The sequence below is a fragment of the Lycium barbarum genome, chromosome 6, assembly GCF_019175385.1.
Source record: "Lycium barbarum isolate Lr01 chromosome 6, ASM1917538v2, whole genome shotgun sequence".
NCBI classification, from domain to species: Eukaryota; Viridiplantae; Streptophyta; class Magnoliopsida; order Solanales; family Solanaceae; genus Lycium; species Lycium barbarum.
The window spans coordinates 137090206-137111405 of NC_083342.1; the positions used below are offsets into that span (position 1 = coordinate 137090206).

General features: G+C 39.7%; 3 protein-coding genes and 1 pseudogene across 6 annotated transcripts; 3 read left to right on the plus strand and 1 right to left on the minus strand.

Annotated features, from left to right (window-relative positions):
• The first annotated feature begins 10 nt into the window (after window positions 1–10).
• LOC132599403 (glutamate receptor 3.2-like) lies at window positions 11–5040 on the plus strand. Its single transcript, XM_060312757.1, has 6 exons — window positions 11–1148; window positions 1226–2568; window positions 2648–2925; window positions 3148–3179; window positions 3278–3672; window positions 3815–5040. Exons 1-6 carry the CDS (start codon window positions 899–901, stop codon window positions 4223–4225), a joined length of 2709 nt encoding a protein of 902 aa, XP_060168740.1. The 5' UTR covers window positions 11–898; the 3' UTR covers window positions 4226–5040.
• Window positions 5041–6351: 1311 nt separating this feature from the next.
• Window positions 6352–8049, plus strand: LOC132599405 (homoserine kinase-like; annotated as a pseudogene).
• A 764-nt stretch (window positions 8050–8813) lies between these two features.
• Window positions 8814–16050, minus strand: LOC132599404 (monosaccharide-sensing protein 2-like). 4 transcript variants are annotated; one of them, XM_060312761.1, is made up of 7 exons: window positions 15899–16050; window positions 15696–15807; window positions 15426–15507; window positions 14612–15178; window positions 11241–12169; window positions 10269–10453; window positions 8814–9427 (listed from the first exon to the last, which is right to left on the minus strand). In XM_060312761.1, exons 3-7 carry the CDS (start codon window positions 15502–15504, stop codon window positions 8989–8991), a joined length of 2199 nt encoding a protein of 732 aa, XP_060168744.1. In that variant the 5' UTR covers window positions 15505–15507; window positions 15696–15807; window positions 15899–16050; the 3' UTR covers window positions 8814–8988. The 4 variants fall into 4 exon arrangements, with proteins under 4 accessions (XP_060168744.1, XP_060168742.1, XP_060168743.1 ...); XM_060312759.1 differs by having other exon boundaries at window positions 15426–15533; XM_060312760.1 differs by lacking the exon at window positions 15899–16050 and having other exon boundaries at window positions 15426–15533; window positions 15696–15852.
• Window positions 16039–20061, plus strand: LOC132599406 (uncharacterized). The gene is made up of 3 exons (XM_060312763.1): window positions 16039–16151; window positions 16978–19716; window positions 19804–20061. The coding sequence occupies exon 2, from the start codon at window positions 16998–17000 to the stop codon at window positions 17706–17708; it is 711 nt and encodes a 236-aa protein (XP_060168746.1). The 5' UTR covers window positions 16039–16151; window positions 16978–16997; the 3' UTR covers window positions 17709–19716; window positions 19804–20061.
• The last annotated feature ends 1139 nt before the right edge of the window (window positions 20062–21200 follow it).

The following is a 21200-nucleotide window of genomic DNA, read 5'->3' on the forward strand; positions in this document are numbered from 1 at the left end:
GGTGAGGAATCATAGCTATGTCATTAATCTGGTTTATGCTTTTTGCCGAATACGCACCACAGCACAAGCGGTCCCCGACAGACATCTTCCCTTTACCTTATAGTTTTATGTTTTATGAGGGGAAAGTGGAGTGGTTGTCCAACCGAGCAAATAGCATATTTATATTAATGAGTAATCCTAGAATGACAAGCTAGCTATTAGTCCTATCCTTAAGTTACTTTATACTCAAGTATTCTCATTCTCCTCACATCATAATCCCAAATACTATCATACTGGCCCACCGTCCATCCACCCACCCTTTTGGTTTATTTTTCTTTTTTAATCCCTAATTAAGGATAATGCATCTGCAGTAGGTATGTTCTACTACTACTTTTTTATTAATCCGGGTAGTTGGCCATTTTGGTGTGCTCCACATATTCCCATTACCAGTTTCTTTGGCTTTTCTTTTACTTGAGGGAGCTGTCTATACCTCGTGATATCCTCCTTGAGAAAAAAGATTAAACTTCACTTTCTCTGGCTACCACCCTATACTTTACTAAGACCACGTGATCTAGTATCACTACTTCCTCTTCTCCTCCTCCTCCTCTTTTCCAAAAGGACATTTCTTGTCCTGTATGTTTCCTCTCTGGGACTTTAAAACGTGCTACAAGATTCAAATTGTCTCTGCAGCTGTCTCCTTTTATTTTTCTATCATGACGAATTAGCTTTCAAGAGCTCAGACTTGAAAAACTCTTCCTGTCCATCCCTTTAGACTGCTTCTGCTTCTGCTCCGTCGCTACCTTATTATATCTCTCTCATTGTTTATTTGCATCTGGTTTTGTTGGTAATCTACTTCTACAGTTACCAAGGGGTTGATATCCTCCTGCGATTTTGCTGGTTTGGAACTGGAGGCGTCATCATGAATTTAAACTGGTTCGTGCTTCTATTCATCTGCTTTATTGGACAATCTTCAGGACAGCAGAGACAAACTGATGAGGTGAACATTGGAGCCATCTTTTCGTTTGGTACCACCAATGGCAAAGTTGCCAGAATTGCCATGGAGGCTGCTGTTCAAGCCGTCAATTCTGATCCTTCTCTTCTCGGCGGAAGAAAACTTGCTCTCACCCTGCATGATTCAAACTTCAGCGGATTCCTAGGAATCATTGGAGGTATATATATTTACTCTTTATCTTTTCACAGATGCAATTCTTCTTTATGATCTCTCACTCTTCTTATCTCTGCCCAGCATTACAATTCATGGAGACCGATACCGTAGCTGTAATTGGCCCTCAAAGTTCTGTAATGGCCCATGTACTCTCTCACCTTGTGAACGAACTCCATGTGCCCCTCCTATCTTTCACAGCATTGGACCCAACACTCTCACCTCTTCAGTACCCTTATTTCATTCAGACGGCTCCCAATGATCTTCTTCTAATGACTGCCATAGCCGATATGATTAGTTATTTCCAATACAGAGAGGTTGTTGCTATTTTCTCGGACGATGATCAAGGTCGAAATAGTATTACCGCTCTAGGTGATAAACTCGATGAGAGGCGCTGTAAGATATCTTACAAGGCAATACTTCCGCCTGAACCTATGTCTACTCGTGACCTGATCATGGCCGAGTTGGCTAAGGTCAAATCAATGGAATCTCGAGTTATTGTTCTACATACATTATCCATAACAGGTCTCAAGGTCTTTGAGATTGCCCAGGAGCTTGGCATGATGACTAGTGGATATGTTTGGATAGCTACTTCATGGCTTTCCAGTACTCTCGATTCAACTTCAGTTCCGCCAAAGGTGGCTAGCTCTATACAAGGTGTTCTCACCCTTCGTTCCCATACGCCAGATTCCCCAAAGAAGAGGGCTTTTCAATCAAGGTGGAACAAGTTGAGTAATGGCTCCATCGCTTTGAATGTTTATGGTCTGTACGCCTATGATACTGTTTGGATGATTGCCTATGCAGTCAAAGAGTTTTTCAATCATGGAGGCAAGATCACCTACTCAAATGATTCCAATTTGAATAGTTTTGCTGGAGAGGCAATGAATCTTGCTGCTCTTAGCATATTCGATGGTGGTGAGCAACTGCTTAGTAACATATTAAAGACTAATATGACTGGGGTAAGTGGTCCAATTGCATTTAACCCAGATAGATCCATGCTCCGTCCCTCATTTGATATTCTCAATGTAGTTGGCAAAGGATTGCTAAGGCAAATAGGATACTGGTGTAACTACTCTGGGCTATCTGTTGTGCCTCCAGAGTCTCTTTATGCCAAACCAGCTAACAGGTCAAGTTCAACTCAACGGTTGCATCAGGTTATATGGCCAGGGAAAACTACAAAAAGACCGCGTGGATGGGTATTTCCAGACAATGGGGGGCCGTTAACGATTGGAGTCCCGAGGAGAGTTGGCTACAAAGCATTTGTTTCAGAAGAGGAAGGTACTGGAGTAGTCCGTGGATACTGCATAGATGTCTTCCTTGCAGCCTTGAAGTGTCTTTCATATCCTGTGCCTCATAAATTCATCTTGTTCGGTGATGGACACAAAAACCCAAGCTACAGTCAGTTAGTAAACATGATCACAGCCGATGTGGGTGTCAATGTCATTGCAAGTATATTCACGCTACTTTAACAGTCAGTGTAACATTGTTTTTCTTACTCCGTGATAGGTATTTGATGCTGCAGTGGGTGACATTACAATTGTAACAAACCGCACGAAGGTTTTGGATTTTACTCAACCATACATAGAATCAGGGTTAGTGGTGGTGGTACCTGTGAAGAAGATGAGATCGATTGCTTGGGCTTTCCTGCGGCCATTTACTCCCCTGACGTGGGGAGTCATAGCCGCTTTTTGCCTTGTTGTGGGAACCGTAGTGTGGATACTAGAGCACAAATTTAATGATGAATTTCGTGGCCCACCCAGGAAACAGGTGGTCACAATTTTATGGTGAGTCAATTGGATGCCTTCCGGTTAGCCTTCCAAGTACTTAGTGGGAAGTTAATGCAACAATCTAAGTAGTAGGATCCTACAAAGCTGCGCAAGAAGCTATATATAGAAAGCAGTTTTTGAATTGATTTCTTGCATTTCCTTCATGTTCGAACCTCATAATTTACATCTTGCCCTTTAGGATTTGAACTCATCTTCTTGTATGCTATATTTCGCTTGCAGGTTTAGCTTCTCAACTATTTTTGGAGCCCCAAGTAAGTATCTAGTTTCTCCTTTTCCAAAAGTCAAGATCATAATTGTATTTACGCAGTGTTAACTTTGGCATAATCGGTCAGTTGTAAAAACCTTTCAGGAGAAGACACAGTGAGCACATTGGGTCGAATTGTACTGCTTATATGGTTATTCGTAATGTTGATAGTTACATCGAGCTATACCGCAAGCTTGACATCGTTTCTAACAGTTCAACAGCTCTCCTCATCTATCCAAGGAATTGAATCATTGGTAACAAGAAATGACGCAATCGGGTACCAGGTAGGCTCTTTTGCTGAGAACTACTTGTTTGAAGAAGTCAACATTGCAAAGTCTAGGCTTGTTCCTCTTGGATCACCAGAAGAATATGCTGATGCCCTTGAACAAGGAAGAGTTGCTGCTGTGGTCGATGAACGTCCATATGTGGATGAGTTTTTAGCAACTTACTGCGGGTTCCAAAAAGTTGGCCCAGAGTTTACCAGAAGTGGGTGGGGATTCGTAAGTATTTCCTTACTCATATATTTTACTAACACGTATAGCTAGGTAATAAATGGACATGAGTTGCAAAATGAGTGAAATGACTTATCTAAAAAGCTAGTCATGTAACATAAGCTGATAGCTTGATCCAATTAATTTATAGGCATTTCCGAGAGATTCCCCCTTGGCAGTTGACATGTCAACGGCAATCTTGCAATTATCTGAGAATGGAGAGCTAGAGAAGATTCGCAAGAAGTGGTTAAACAGAAAAGTTTGTGGGGGGCAGAGCTCTGCGGTAGACTCAGAGCAGCTTCAGTTGACGAGCTTTTGGGGTTTATTCCTCATTTGTGGAGTTACTTGCTGTTTCGCTCTGCTTGTATATTTCTGCGTCATGTTGTGCCAGTTCAAACGACATTTTCCTGAATTAACGCGGCGTTGTACTTCTACTGGAACTAGAATATCACATTCTGTCCGGCTTAAGAAATTCATATCTTTTGTGGATGAGAAGGCAGAGATATCTGCAAATAGGTTGAAAAGAAAGCGGATGGAAATAGAAAACCCTTCCATTAGCTAATGCAAATCGAAGCTTGAAATGATGATCATTTTCCAAAAGAGAGACTCGGAACCGTTTTCATTTCCATTCTTGTACATTCAGTTTTTTTATCACGCAACAACAGTGTAGAGAGCATCTAGTGTTCAAGAATTAAGCATTAACTTATAGTAGTTTAATACAATACGATGTTAAAGTGCTATTGATGTACATCTCCACAAGAATAAGGAATAAGATGTTATGTTTTGGGCTATTGATGTACAACTCCAAAAGAATATGGATGAATTTGTTGAATGATGTTTACTGAAGAGACAGAGATAGAGAATGTAATATCGTGTATGGGCCAAATTGTCACACCCATGGGGTTGCCAAAAGGCTAATTACTGAATCAAGCTGCTTCATCATGTTAGTTGAACACATTTTGGTTTTCCTTAAGAGTTTTGTTCCTTTTGATGACACTTCTTTTATCCAAATGGTACCTTATCCTCTCAATAGGACACTTAAACAACGAATGTTATCCAAAATGTATTTTTGGGTCACCTTTTGATTTCCAACGTAAGGAAACTGGCGGAAGAAGTTATATTTAACAGAGGAAAATTTATGGGCCACTTACTGGCAGCTTTAGCAAGCTCAGAATCCATACCCTTCAGAGTTAGGAGACGAACACCACGACATTGGAATTCTTCACCCCTCTCTCTCTCACACACACATGACAACAACCCTAATCAGCATTCCAGCTCTAGGTACCTTGAGCTGTTGCACAAATTTAAGGAGATGGTTGAAAATCATCTTGTTGAAAATGCTTGTTATTTACAAATAATTGGTTTGAGCAAAGATAATCCTAACAAATCGGGAGCACAGTAGTTAAACCTATATATATATATATATATATATATATATATATATATATATATATAACGGAAAAGGGCCTAAATGCCCTCGAACTATGGGATTTGGTACAATAATGCACTCCATTTATCTTTGCGCTCTAAAATGTCCCTGCCGTCAACCTATTGGGACTAAATTGCCCTTATTTTTAACGGCAAGAGTATTTTTGGCCTAATAAATGGACGGAGGACATTTTTGTATCAAATCCCATAGTTTAGGGGCATTTTAGGCCCTTTTCCAAAAAAATAATTAAATTTTATTTATTTATTACGTGTCACATTTTAATTTGTTAGTTTGAAAATTAACCTAAATTAATTATATCCCAACACAAAATTCGGATCCACCTAACCCACCCCGACTTAAAATGGTGACTGTAGTAACATCTTTCCCCACCGATGAGCCACCATTAATCTCCACTGTCCTTTCCTCTATTGAAACAGCCCAAAACCTCCATTAAAACCACCACCGTAACAGCGCTCATCCCAATGGCTCATCGAACCACCATTAAATAGCCAATATTCTTGACAGTGTTACGCTGGTGGTTTTAATTACCCGTAATTTCACTTGAAACCCAGTAACTATATAAGGGAAATTAATGGGAATGTTCATGTGGCAAAATTGATTACCCTTAATTTCACTTGAAACCCAGTTACTATATAGGAGAAATTAATAGGAATGTTCATGTGGCAAAAATGATTATCCAAAAATATTCATTTTAAAAAATATTACACTTCATAACTGCATGAGATAACCATCCATGCATTTAAATTACTAATTCGTTTTTTTAACAGATTAGATTATTTGTCTACATAGAACCACCAGCCAAGAATATTGACTAGTTAATGGTGGCTCGATGGGCCGTTTGGATGAGCGGTGTTACGATGGTGATTTTAATGGAGGTTTTGAGCTATTTCAATAGAGGAAAGGACGGTGGAGATTAACGGTGGCTCACCGGCGAGGACGGATGCTGTTACAATCACCATTTTAAATCAGGGCGAGTTAGGTGGATCTGAATTTTGTGTTGGATATAATTAGTTTAAGTTAATTTTAAAACTAACTAATTAAAACGTGTCACGTAATAAATAATTTTTTTTTATTTTTTTTTTGGAAAAGGACCTAAAATGCCCTTGAACTATAGGATTTGGTACAAAATGCCCTCCGTCCATCTATTGGGCCAAAAATGCCCCTGCCGTTAAAAATAAGAATTTAGGCCCAACAAGTTGACGACAGGGGCATTTTAGAGGAGAAAATTACGTATATATACATAAAGTCATTTTGTGCTTAAAATAAGCTCAAAAAAATAATTGAGTCCGTTTAGCTTAGTTTATCTAAAGCAGCACCTATAAACTATTTTGAGCTTATAAACTCTCTTTTTTGTAAACCCATCCAAACAGGCTGTTTGGTGATTGGGTGAGTCTATTTTGCTGGCGCTGGCTGTTACTCTAAACCAGTAGGCAGTAGCCACCGTTGTTGTTGTTGCAATGGCCATATTATGTCAGCCTCCACTCTTCGCCTGCTCCTCACCCAATCCCTCATTCAGATTAAATGTGTCGGGTCAGTCCCGCACTCATGAGCCTGCACCGGTTTTCAGCTGTGTCAAGTCATTCGCTCCGGCCACCATCGCCAATCTGGGCCCCGGTTTCGACTTCCTTGGCTGCGCTGTTGACGGCATCGGCGACTTCCTTACTCTCCGTCTCGACCCCAACGTTCACCCTGGCGAGCTTTCTATTTCCGACATCTCCGCCGCCGGAAAGAAGCTCAGCAAAAACCCTCTCTGGAATTGCGCTGGCATTGCCGCCATCTCCGTCATGAAGATGCTCAACATTCAGTCTGTCGGCCTCTCTCTTTCCCTTCACAAGGGGTTGCCCTTGGGCAGTGGCCTCGGCTCCAGTGCCGCTAGTGCGGCTGCTGCTGCTGTTGCTGTCAATGAGCTTTTTGGCGGCCCACTGAACTCGTGCTTGCTGGGTTGGAATCGGAATCGAAGGTCTCCGGTTACCACGCGGACAATTTGGCACCCGCTATTATGGGGGGTTTCGTATTGGTCCGGAGCTACGATCCTCTTGAGTTAATTCGCCTGAAATTCCCTCACGAAAAAGACCTCTTCTTCGTGCTGGTGAGTCCCGAATTCGAGGCCCCAACAAAGAAAATGAGGGCGGCATTGCCGCAAGAGATAAGCATGTCCCATCACGTTTGGAACTGTAGTCAGGCAGGGGCGTTGGTGGCGTCTGTGCTGCAGGGAGACGTGTCTGGTTTTGGCAAGGCAATGTCCTCCGATAAAATAGTGGAGCCAAGGAGAGCACCACTGATTCCAGGAATGGAGGGAGTGAAGAAGGCGGCAATGGAAGCAGGGGCTTTTGGCTGCACCATAAGCGGAGCTGGGCCCACGGCAGTAGCCGTTACTGACAATGAGGAGACTGGGAGGGAGATTGGGCAAAGAATGGTGGGGGCTTTTCTGAAACAAGGCAAGCTCAAGTCCATGGCGATGGTGAAGAAGCTCGACCGGGTTGGTGCCAGGCTTGTCAGTAGCCATCCCAGATGATTTTTGCTGCTTTTTCCAATCCATTAGCTTCACCTTTCCATAGGGATTGCGATTGTCAGAGACTGATCAAATTTTGTCCATTTGGGCGGGCTAGCTGCTTGAACTGCCAAGTAATGGAATAACTTCAATTTTTGCCTCATCCTGCTAGTCTTTTCGCAAATTGGCATCCAATCGTGACAATTCTGTGGTTATTAGCAGGTAAAAGGGGCATTTCGTGATACCTCTAAGTGTTGCGTGTGCTTCGGTTGTGTTGTCATGTAAGAAGAGCGAATGGTATCAACTCCTCTAGAAGTAGAATTTGCATTATCTTACATTTATACTTGACGTTCATTTTGTTTTTCGTATCCCTGCGAGTCTTCCCAGTCTTAACATCCGCCGAGTTTGAATCCTTGACATTTTATTGTAGTTTCATTTGCCTCAACTCTCATTTTGCTGTATAGTGCTCTATGTTTTCAACGTTTTCTAGCCCACATCTGATCTGTCTATGAGATACAATGCACTAGATCTACAACTCAATCCTTCTAGAGGTTGGCTTCTAACCGACCCTCTTTACTCACTTCATGTTCTCAATTGATGCATGCACTTGGTGCTGATGTTAAGGGGTCTATTTTACCATTTTCTTGTTCTTTCCTCAACATAGTCAGTGAAAGAGGAGAAAGTAGGCGTTTGGACATGAATTGATTGATATTTTTTAAAAAAATAATTAAGTTAAGCTGGAAACAAGCATTTAAACATGAAAACAAAGGTGAAATTTTGTTAGTGAAGCTTGAAAAACTCAAGATCTTGTTTACAAGTTACAAATTCCATATTTCAAGTTTGAAGTTGAAATAATGAGTCAATTGAATAACCAACATTTATTTGAAATAATGAGTCAATCTGATAACAAACACTTATTTGAAATAATCTTCAATTGAGACCATTCAACTCTCTAAAGCAAAACTAGATACATCGAAGGGACAGTTCTGCTATGGACGAAGTCAGGGCCTTAACTGATCGTATAACAGAATGATTAAAGGACCTTTGAGATTCAGGAGCTCTTTAAGCTTTTTATTTAATCACCACAAGTTATACTTAAAACAGATCAAGCTAACACCCTTTCCGGCAATTCAGCAGAGCTTTTCACAAGTATGGATACTAATCAACTGAGCAAAACTCGAACCAAACATGGATAACTGGAGATAGAAATGTGGAAACTGCAATTATAATTGACAGGATATGGGTCTTAAAACTCATCCAAAAATCTTGTACTGGTCTACACAACTCATAAAACTGAATAGCAAAAACCACTCTATCCGACAAGGAAACCATAAAACAAAGCAAATTCAAGGCACTAGGCAGGGCAAGATGTCAAACAATCACATTAGTTAGCAGCAGCAGCCTGCTTTGCACCAAGAGCAAAGAACTCTGAAATCACTTCAAGAGGCATACCCTTGGTTTCAGGCACTTTCAAGAAAACAAATATCCATGATATAACACAGAAGATGGCAAATATCCCAAATACACCAGCAAGGCCAATAGAAGACAGCATCACAGGTAGGGTGTAGGTAACAATAATATCCCCGATCCAGAATACTAGGGCACAGATGGCAATGCATGTACCTCGGACCCGAGTTGGAAATATCTCTGAACAGAGTATGTTGGGAATGGGCCCGAGCCCCATAACAAATGCGCAGAAGTACAGAACAACACAAACTGTTGATATAGCAGCCTTTGCAACAGTCCCCATAGTCACTAAATTTCCAATGACTAAAGCAACGAGGGCAATTATTAAGATTGGAATTGTGCCTAGCAGCAGACTCCTGCAATACAACAAGGCACAGAAAGGCAGGGATAGTAATCAGATTTGAAGGACCGGAACGTAAGGACAACAGGACATCCATTCACTCTTTATTCAGCCTTGAACACAAAGTAACCATCCAATGCTTAATCTACTATATATACGAGGAGAGAAAGGAAGCTAAGGTCTATTTTGTGAGAAGCATTGTGGAGGAGAAGTTGATACATTTACCAAAGCAGATGTACAAACAAAGATGGATGAGAGGCCTCGTCTTAAAATGAGTGGGAACGCTTCCCAGAGGCAATAAAACTTGCTTGAACTCTAAATCAACAGTAAATTAGAAGCGGCATGCAAAAATGAAAGGATTTGAATACTTTCTCCCTTTAGAGGACAACAATTTAGTGCATGGGAAGGTTTCTTTTTCCTTGTATGGCCAGACCCTGGTTTGAATGGGAAGCCTCCCACTACATCTTGCTACCATTATACTTTTCAGTGCTAACACTGGCAAAGGGCACCTCAATCTTCCATCTGCCGGAGCATAGAATTTTTGCAACATCTCCATCACTCCATCTCAATCTAGCGAACAGTCTACTGCAATGGAGATGCATTGCATCCAAATTCCAGACATGTCTATTAAAGGAGGGGCTTACACCTTTAAAGAGAGAAGGGGGTAAAGAGAAACACCACACTATTGGAGATGAGAAATCAAACCAAAATACTTTGCAAGCCATTCGGACAAGGCACGAAAGAGTTCAGAGGAGGAGGAGGAGAAGTGAGTGAATTGAGAGGTTAGTTAGAGCAGCACTGTATGAAAAACATCATATTCACGTTTGTTCAACAGTAGTTACTCAAAAGGAAGTTACCTCCTGCCAGAGATATCCATAAGCCTCATGGCAACAGCTATTGCAGGGAGCATTAAGAAATATGTGATTGCAATCATCAGCAGAGCTGCAGAAGCAGAACTGATGCCAATGTTTGACAACAGAACTCCTACACCTGCTTGCTCAAGTATTTGCGGAGCGTAGTACGTAACTCCATTTCCTGAGAACTGCATAAACAACAGGTCCACGTAAGAATGTTACAAAGGAAAGCAGACTGTTATGATACAGCATCTATCACCATATGTGTCCTATTAACCAAGCTGACACTGGCATTCTTGTGCAAGGATGCCGAATCAAGAAGTAAAATAGAAAAATCCCGAAGATATCAGAGGTAGGGATATCTTAAATTCTTAATCACTGCTATTATATTTTGTTCATGCTACCTAACAAAAACTGACACATTGAAAGTCACTTAGCATCGACTGAATTCTCACCAATATCCATCTATGTGAATGCTGAACATACATCACCCTATTAGTTATCAAGTTGTTTTATTGTTTTGTTGGTTCACATGATCTATTACATGCTCAAGATATATAGTGGCCGATCACAACATATCCATGTCATCCCTTGATTAAGATACAATTCAAGACGAACAGTCTAACCTCTTATGATTCTGCGGAGAAATTTCCCCAAAACTTAACCTATCAACACAAATTTTGGTCGAAGGTGGGAATACAGGTCCAAACAACAATGTCGGGAAAGAATTTATGTACTACACTTCTTGAAGAAATGAATATGCTTCCAATTGACTCTTAGCTGCATAAAATCTCCAGAATCACAGTTGAGACCGAAACTGCGCCAAATGGACACTCAAAAGCTTCTAATATATAGCAAGAACGTTACTGATTTCAAGAAGGAACATAACCAACCTGCTAAAGAGAAAGGCTGCTCACGGAAATGCAAGGGAGAAAGACATCAGTTACACTATATTCTAGTAATATTAGCAATTACCTGCTGAAGTAATTGAATCCCCGCGCCAACAATCAATGCATGCTTGACTCCTGGTTCAAACAAATCGCTCCAACTGGGCCCTTTACTAGATGCTTCGGATGGATGAATCATAGCTGGTCCAACAGGATGTTGATCCATCAGATCTTTTGAATATAAAGCAGGCTGACTCACCAAAGCAGCAGCGCGGACAAATTCACCACCACCTGGCATATCACCCCCAGTAAGAGAAGCTAAAGATTCCCTTCGAATTCCCTGAGTTCCACCCTCATGCAAATAGATTCTTTTAAAACCTCCCTCCTTTCCATCATCGCCTTCTCTCTCTGTCCATTTCCATGCAAGCTGCCATCCACCACCAATGCCAGCACTGCTAACTGGCTCACCATCATTACCCTGCATTATGCTAAAAATACTTCCATGGGATGGAGGCGGAACCATGTCCTTTTCCAAGCTTGTTGCCTGACGTGATATAAGTGGGCTCTGCAAATTGTCATCAGATTCTTCAGCTGCAGCCTCAGATGCATAATCATCACCCTCAATGGCAAGGTTTTCTTCATCCCACTCTTCATTTTTTGTTTGATTTCCAGCAACACTAAACATGCTGCCCAGATGTGGAAAGAGCATGCTTCCCTTGCTTCCTGCATCCGGAAGCTTCTCATAAACACTGCCAAACAGAGCGACAACAGGGTCCATGAGGGGCACATTATGTGCAAATGTGCTTCCTTGCCGAGATGCAATACCAAGTACACTTTGCCCAGTGACAGGCCGAGCAACCAAAGAGCGTCCCTGTTCAGGCCCATATAACCTAATTTGATCTTTTTGAGCACTTGGTTCCTGGTCTTCCACAAATTCATTTGCTGGACCAATAATGTACTCCTCCACAGATGTTTCACCACCAACTCCAAGTCCCTCAACTAGCAAAGCCATTTCCCCTTCAAATAGAAGTTGCATCAATATTAATACCTGGCAGATAGTAACTTTGCCATTTTCTTAGGAAACCAATGATCACTGATAAACTAAAGGAACTGACCAGCACTAAAGTCAAATGCACAAACATGAAAAGTTTATAGATACTTCCAGAGCAGAAGGCAAGATGTCATATGCATTTTACCTTGAAAATTCCATGACTTTTTCCACCTCTACAGAACCAAGCCAGTACAATCACCAAATTTTACTGTTCCGACTACATGCCGAAGTAAATACTGAACTAAGCGACGTAGTATAGTCCACGTACTTGGCCCATGTAAAAGACAACTGGGCCTGCTAAAGACATAACTTAGTAAATAAAAGTATACCTTATCTAGCAACTTAAGCTTTTAGATGAGGTCAACAATTATTACAATTAATAAAATCAATTTAGGAAGTAAGGAAAGACCTTGACAACATCTTTGTCAGAGAAAATAAGAACTCCCCAATTTTGTGTGGCTTATCAATCTATACACCGTATAATGTATCAAAATTCAACATAATCAACAGAGCATCTTGCTCTTCCATAACTCTAAAATTCTGCATCATTTAATTTGCCAGGAAAGAACTATTCAAGAAATAGGAGAACATTCAAGGAGCATACTGATAAAAAGATGCAATATCTCATAATTCTCTCGTGCCAACTTATGTAGCACTTCAACTGGGATTCAAAAATCTGTTTACTACATTAATACTAAAATAAAATATCAAATTAGTAGTTGCAAAGCTTTGAGTCTGCATTGACTAATTAAATGAATTTAAATTATTGAAACTTAGGAAAGTTGTATACATAATATTACTAGTTGAATGTTGTCAAACAATTTTGAATGTCTCAAAATTGAAGGAATGTCATATAAATTGGGACATCGGGAGGATGACATGTGGAGAAGAACCCAGGCGTCATAGAATTGGATAGACTCTAAAATTTTATCTTTTATTAGTTTATTAGTTAGCTAGCATCCAGAATCATAGTTAATCTACCTCACCAAATAAAGATAGACTACAGAATAAGCAAACACCAAAAAAAACAAAAAAAAGGAAAGAAATACTTCTGCTGGTTGGGACTTTAGATTAGAAATTAAATTTGTCAGGTTATTTGTTGTAACTCTTTCTCAAGATCTGATGATCGAGAAAAGTTCTAAAGTTGGAGATTGATAAATCAGTTAAGTCCTTTTATGAGAAGCTTCTGGTTAGGGAAGAGGTTAGTTTTCCACATAACTCGATTCCTAAGGTGCCGAGGAATGTGTGCTTCTTTGCGTGGTTAGCTACTAGATGGGTGATTTTGACGGCGGAGAATCTTAGGAAATGAAAGGTTGTCAACATGAGTTGGTGTTTCCTTTGTAAGGAGGCCGGTGAGGACATGGATCATATTCTGCTACATTGCAAATCAGCCAAGAGGTTATGGGAGGATATCTATAGATGGTCTGGCGTTTCTTGGGTAATGCCAAGATCCGTGAAGGAGTTGATGTTCAGTTGGAAGAGCAGGGCTAGGTGAAGAAGGCACAAGGCTTGGAATGTTACTCCTATTTCTTTAATGTGAGTCAATTGGAAAGAGAGAAGTAGGAGAGCTTTTGAAGGGGGTGGAGATAAGCTTTGATCATCTGAGGAGTAGTCTCTGATCCCTTATTTTCTTTTGGTGCACCCATGTAGTTCTTGTTTGTATGGAGGATTGGGTGTCTTTTGGAGAGAACCATATTTTGTAGGTTTCTCCTCTTTTGGTATACCTCTTGTATATGGCCAAGTTGGCCTTGTTATTATTAATGAAAACTTTTAGTTGATCAGAAAAAAAAAAAAAAAAAAAAAAAAAAGATAAATCATCCACTTCTCAAATGACTTAGCTACTGAGTTTTATTATAGAGCTATTTTAAAAACCTGGAGGAAGAAGAAGCAAAGTAATATTATGAAATTTATAGCAATTATGAAACAATCACGTCATTATATTCAATGACTAAGAATATTTTTTTTCAAAAGTATATATGCAATTACTAAGATCACCTTCTATTATTTATGTGTCCTTAGTTCGAAATTTCCTTTACAAACTAGCCATCCTATAATATCAAGAAAATTTTGTTATTCAGAAACATCCATAGTTTTTATTTTCTTTCATAGCAGTGTTGTTTACCTGATATATCCAATACCTGAATTCACTTTCTATGCATTTTTGTATATAATTAACTAGCAGTATTGCTAAGTCTTACAAGGGGAGGGGGGGGACTAATCAATTTAGTGAACCTGTCCAGACGCAAACTACTTGGGGGATAAATTGACTATAGAAAATACGCCAAATTTGCTTATGAAAATCCATCTAAATGCTAGGTCAGCCATCTAAAAGCATTTGTTCTAGGTTGCAATATCTTTTGCAAATTTTATGATTAAAAAAAAATCAAATACAGATTCCATGAGCTCACCGGATACATCTTCCCGCCCGCGGAGCCTCTGCAAAACCTGCTTTGCATCTAGCATTCTCCCTTTACTCACAAGCCATCTGGGAGACTCCGGCAAGTAAAATATTGTCAATAAAAAATACAGAATGGAAGGGATGGAAAGTACACCAAGCATCAGTCTCCAAGCAGGAGAACTCATCAACGAGATGCCAAAAACCATACAATATGAAAAGAACATGCCGAGACAGCCAGTGAACTGAGGTAGAGTGTTCAATGAACCCCTTATCTCTGGTGGTGCTGTTTCAGATATATAAATAGGGACAAGAGTAACTGCCAAACCAGCTCCAAACCCATCCAAAAGTCTTGCCAAAAGTAGAACGTAGATATTTGGAGACCAAAGCATCACAAGGCCACTAACAAAAAAAAGAACCGAAGAAGTTATGAGCAAGGGACGACGACCAAGCCAGTCAGCTAGTGCACCAGAGCAAGTTGTAATCAAGACAGCACCAATAAGTGACATCGCAACAATAAGTCCTTCCATAGTAGGTTGTGTTTCCAAATTAAATTCCTTTTTAATGTAGAGAATGGACCCTGTATTTTGAAACAAAAACGAGTAGAGAATCATAACCAGTTGAAAGATATCATCAAGACTTTTAAGTAACATCTAAGGACGGCAAGAACGGAACGGATAACCTTGTTAGAAATCCGAAAAAATTATGAGACTGACGAGTGCACGAGATACCAGATTACATACAAAGGCAATAAGATTTTGAAGAGGAAAGATGGAGTAACATCACGAATCAGTATTGAAGAGATAGGGCATATGTGAAAAGATTACCAGCTATAGTGGCATTGTCCCATCCTTGCAAGAAGCTGCCAATTGCAGCAGCAACCGCTACAAGCACAGCTCCACTCATTTCCTTTAAACGAAACTGACGATAAGTACCTTTGAATAGAGAGAGAGAGAGAGAGAGAGGGGAAAAAAATAAGATTTCGCCAACTTTGTCAGTGATTCAGCGCAGATAGATGTAGAATGAAAAAGGGGGGGACAGATCGGAAACTGAATTCGCATAGACGAAGGATTTAAAAAAGAGATGAAGCTGTTTACCTTAAAAAGTGGAAGTGAGTCTCTCGAGCGAGAAGGAAGGGGGTTTTCAAGAAAGGCGAATCAGAACATGCAGGAAGCGCGATCGTCGGCTGTAGAATCAAGCTATCTGCACCTGAATTTCAGAAAACGACACGAAACAGCTGAGTAGACAAAGAGGGGTTTGGGAAATTAGGAAAGCAAAGCAAAGTACAAAAGAATTATACTTTATTGGGAGCCGTTGGTAGGGTGACACCTGCCACCAAGTAAGCATCTTTCGTTGCGCCCCTCGATTCGCATTTTCACATTATATCCGCCTCTACTAACTATAATATCTGTGCTAACAGTAGAATGAATTGTATATATACTAATTCAAAGGAGTAGGTTTTGTGATAATACTAGTAGTGAAAAAGACGCCTAGGCTTAAAGGAGGATTGATGTCCGCTCTGCATCTAATTCGTGCATCTGTCTTAAATTAAGGTGAATCTCCAGCTTGTTCTCCATTATCATATCATACAGTAGGAAAAAACAAAAATATAAAGGCAAAAGTCATAGATAGGCCCTAAATTTTATTACATTTTTTTCATGGCTACCTAAATCAGGAGTTGTACCTATTGACTACCTAAATTACTCTGAATTTATACCACATAAGCATCTTTTAGCCTTTTTTTAATTACACTTGGGCGCGTGTATATACATCCAGATGACGTGTATTTTAGCTCCATTTAACGCCTCCCACGTGAAAAATAAAATCCACGTGGTTTTTTTTTAAAAAAAAAACGGGTTCCTAATGTAAATGGGCTACCACTAACCTAATTCCCATTTTCGTTCTTTCTCTCTCCCCGAGCCGTCTCTCTCACCGCGAAAACATCGACGGTGAGTATCACCGTCGATTAAAGGTGTTTCGAGGATAATATCTTACGTGTAAGTATCTTAAACCTTTGTATCTCTCTAGATTAGTTGTTAATTGTGTTCATAATGGTTGTTTAAGGTTGCTAGGATTTTACTTTTTGAGATTAGTTTAATTTTTTTGGTGTTTGTTTAGTATTCCGTCCCTTTCCGTTACTATATTTGTAGTGTAGTAGTCGTTTCCTAGTGGTGAGTGGGATTAGAAAGTTAGTATATTCCGTCCTTTTTCGTTCCCTTTCCGTTACTATATTTGTAGAAAGTTAGGTTTTTAATTTCCAGATTTGGGGTTATGTGTTTGAGAATATTCCCTGCTCCATTTCTGTAAAATATGCCTTAAAAGTGTGCCCTTTTGGTAATTTTGCTGAAATTAAATCATTTTGTGATTTTTTTTTTCCAGGTTTACCTTACTAATTGGCCATGGAGGAAGTCATATTTACACACATTCACTACGGTGGGACCTTTGTAGAAAATCCTGACCCTAATTATCATTCCTTTTTAGTGCCAATCATCAGGTATATCGAGAAAGACTACTTTTCCCTAATGGAATTATTTTATTATACTAGAGAATTAGGCTATTTATCAGTTGGTGGTTTTTTTTACCAAGATGCAAATACTAGAGAATTCAATGTTATTGAGTCTGACAGACATCTACTGGACCTAATAAAAGACCTAAAAAATGAGGACCCCTTTCATGTATATGTCCTTCATTCATTGGATACTGCCTTGGCTGAAACTGATAGGCCTGTTGGTCTCTTAAAAGGCCCAAAAGTTTCTTCTAGTCCAACTAGGTCATCAAAAGGGGTTGGGGCTGTTGATAACTTAGATAAAAAGGGTGTTGGGGCTGCTGCTGATAACCTAGATCATGAGGGTGTTTGGTCTACTTATGACAGCCTAGATCAGGAGGGTGTTGGGGTTACTCCTAAGTTTGTATATGGGGTTGAAGCATCTAATTTATCTGATTGTGTGAGTAGTGATTCAGATCTAGGAGAAATACCACCAGAAGATGGGTCAGATATAGATGAGGAGTTGAGAGCTATTAGACAAGAAAGAAGAAGGAAGCAAATAAAGAAAAAAAAAGTCTGCTGCAACTCAAGAAATTCCAGTTGGAGAGGCTGGTGGTATAGATAGAGGGTTTAAGGATATTGGGAAAAATAAGTCTAACAAATATGCTGGAAAATTGGGTGGAGATGAGGAATATATATTGATAGCTCTGACTGTTGGAGTGAAGACAGTGAAGAACAGCTTGATGTAGATGCTGTAAGGGGGGGTAGATTTACCTTCTAGAAGGAAAAGCAAAAAAGTTAGGTATGATGAAGATTGTGAGGTGGCTGTTTTTGAGCTTGGAATGGTCTTTGATGGTGTAACACAATTTAGAAAGGCTCTAGCAGACTATGCTGTAGAATATAGGAGGCAGTTGAAGGTAAGACCAAATGATAGCCATAGGGAATACCAAGTGTAAATGGGTGTTGACAACTAAGCTTGATAGGGACACAGGTGATTTTAAGGTGATTACCTATCATCCCATTCACAAGTGTATTCCTTTGAACAAAAACAAGATGTGCACTTCTAAGCTAATAGCAAGGAAGTTCAAGGACAGAACTGTTTCTCAACCTTACATAAGGATATGGGAAATTCAGGAATTGGTAAGGGACAAGCTTGGTCTTTATGTTGGTAGGACTGTTTGCCACAGGGCAAAACAGAGGGTTATGATATAAAATATGGGTGACTGGAATCTGGAATTTTCCAGATTATGTGACTATGCTGACATGATCAAGCAAACCAATCCAGGAAGTAGTTGTTGGGTTAAAATTGATAAGGAGACTGAACCTGGGAAAAAAATTTGTGTGTACTTCTATGTGTGCTTCCAGGCATTTAAGCAAGGCTGGTTGGATAGGTACAGAAAAATAATAGGATTCGATGGTTGTTTTCTGAAAGGAGCTTGTAAGGGTGAGCTATTGGTAGCTGTGGGCAAGAATGGGAACAACCAAATGTATCCTATTGCCTGGGCAGTGGTGGATACAGAGACTAAACATAGCTGGAATTGGTTCATAAAGTACTTGATTGCTGATCTAAATTTGCGAAATGGTGAAGGGTTGACTGTAATGTCAGACATGCAAACGGTACCATTTCTGTTCCATTTAATTAAAATTTCAGTTTAGTAGAGGACATTTCAGTATGTTTAACTATTTTTTTTTTTGGGTACTATGCACACTTTTGGAAGGGACTTATTCCTGTCTTATTGGAGCTACTGCCAAATGCTGAGACAAGGAGATGTGCTAGACATGTTTGGAGTAATTGGCACAAAGAGTGGAGAGGAGAAGAAAGAAGGAAGCAGTTTTGGAGATGCTCTAAGGCTAGCTTTGAAGTCAAGTTTAAAGAGGAGATGGATAAAATGGCCAAATTGAGTAAGCCCAAGATAACGGAGGATTTTATGCATTATGAGCCTTTTACTTTTTGTAGGGCATATTTCAAGTTTCATTCCAAGTGTGATGTTGTGGAAAATAACATGTGTGAGACTTTTAATTCTTGGATCTTAGCTGCTAGACATAAATCTATTATCACCATGTTAGAGGAAATTAGGCATAAAATGATTAATAGGCATGTAGACATGATCAAATTTGCTGAAACTTAGATTGATGATATTGCCCCTATGGCAAGAAGAATATTGAAAGAGAACAAGGAGTTGTCTAATAGGTGTCATGTTCAAAGGAATGGGGTTCATGGTTTTGAAATTAGAGATGGTGGGTTCACATTTGTTGTCCACTTGGATAAGAAATATTGTGACTGTAGGCTATGGATGTTAAGGGGTGTTCCTTGCCCTCATGTTGTTTGTGCTTATTATTACTTGAATCAAGATCCTGATGCACATATATAGCATTAGTATAGGAAGGAAACATTTCTTAAGGCTTATAGACACTTCATCCAACCTATTACCAATATGAGGATGTGGCCTAAGACTACAAACCCATCAATAGAGCCTCCAGTGCCAAGAAAAATGCCTGGGAGACCAAAGAAGAAAAGAATGAAGGATAAAGATGAGCCAAAGAAATATGGAAAGCTGTCAAAGAAGGGTGTGAAAATGCCTTGTTCATTTTGTAAACAAGTTGGCCATAACAAGACTGCCTGTGGAAGAAGAGTAAGTACAATTGAATTTGTCATATTCTTAACTTTAGTTTGTTACATATAAATCTCTAATTTTCATCCCATTGTTTCTGTTTGGTAGCATGGAATGGGTGGTCCTTCTCAACCAATACCCTCAACTGAAAGGCAAGGTGGTCAATCTCAACCAACTCCACCAACTCAATCCAGCTCTGTTTGTAGTGACACAAGTTCTGTGCCAAGAGATGCCCAAATTGTTGCTCCAACACCAGCAATAAGTATATCTTGTAAAAGTTATTTACATCTTCATTTAAATAATACAATTTATACACTTTGGATCATTTATATTTTTAATTGTGTAATATAGTCTAGAACGAAGAGTCCTGCACATCCAACTGCTAGTTCACAATCAAGCTCAATTTGTGGTGACACAAGGGCTGTGCCAGTAGCTCCACAAAAGAGGGCTCAAGTTGGAGCTGGCAGGGGAAGGGGCAGAAAAAAAATCACAAATGCAAGAGGGGTACCATTTGTGAGTGCAAGAGAAGACTCTTCTTCAGGTCAATTGCCATCATTATCAGGCCACAAAAGGGCATATACTACTGCTGGTTTTGCTGCAGCTACTGGAAATAAAAGTAGGCCTACAACTGGTTTTGGTGTATACTCTAATCCTGTTACTGGAGCACAAGTATTTAATGTAATAAGTTCACTTTATGATTTGCCTTTATCTTTGTTCAACACAATTTACTAATGTTTCACATTTTAATTGAAGCCTGGTACAACAAGTGAGAGGGTTATACATGGTGCAACAAAGTTGAAGAGTGCTTCACCAACAAATATTGATATTGGTTATAAAGCTCGTGGACTGAAATGGCAAGGAAAAGATGCAATGACCACATCACAACTATCCCGATTGAGAGCCAACATGAGAAACTAAAAGGCTGCATCAGAAGCAACCAGAACTTCAGCAGAAGGAAGCTCCAACAAGTAGTTAATGTAGGAAATTTGTGACATTTAAGTCTCTAAAACAATGTCTTTAGTATATGTAAACTGCAGCAGTGCTGTCTAGCTAGACTTATTATTATGCATTATTGTTGTGCCAATGACATTAGCAATGGTACTTTTCGATTAGTGCTAATCAAATTTGTGCCAATACTACTCTTCAATTTATGCTAATGAGTCAAACATGCACGGGGCAGATCAATAGGATTGGAATAGGTGCCATTGGAATATAGGCAGCAGCTGTGGCAGTTGTGCCATTTGAAGACAATAAATTTCCGCAAAATACTCAACAACCAAATAAATGAGACGGTTGGAGTCAAATACAACCGATTAGCCCATAAATCAAACACCACATCGGGTGAATTCAATTCACTTCATTGAATTAACCCCATCCAACTTCATCTAGTCCACTTAATCTTCCATTTCAACTATCTATAAAACCCACTAACTTCATCCCCATTCTCTTCATCCCATTCAAATTATCCCATTCACTTGTTAAAACAAGTTCATTCAACCTAAAAA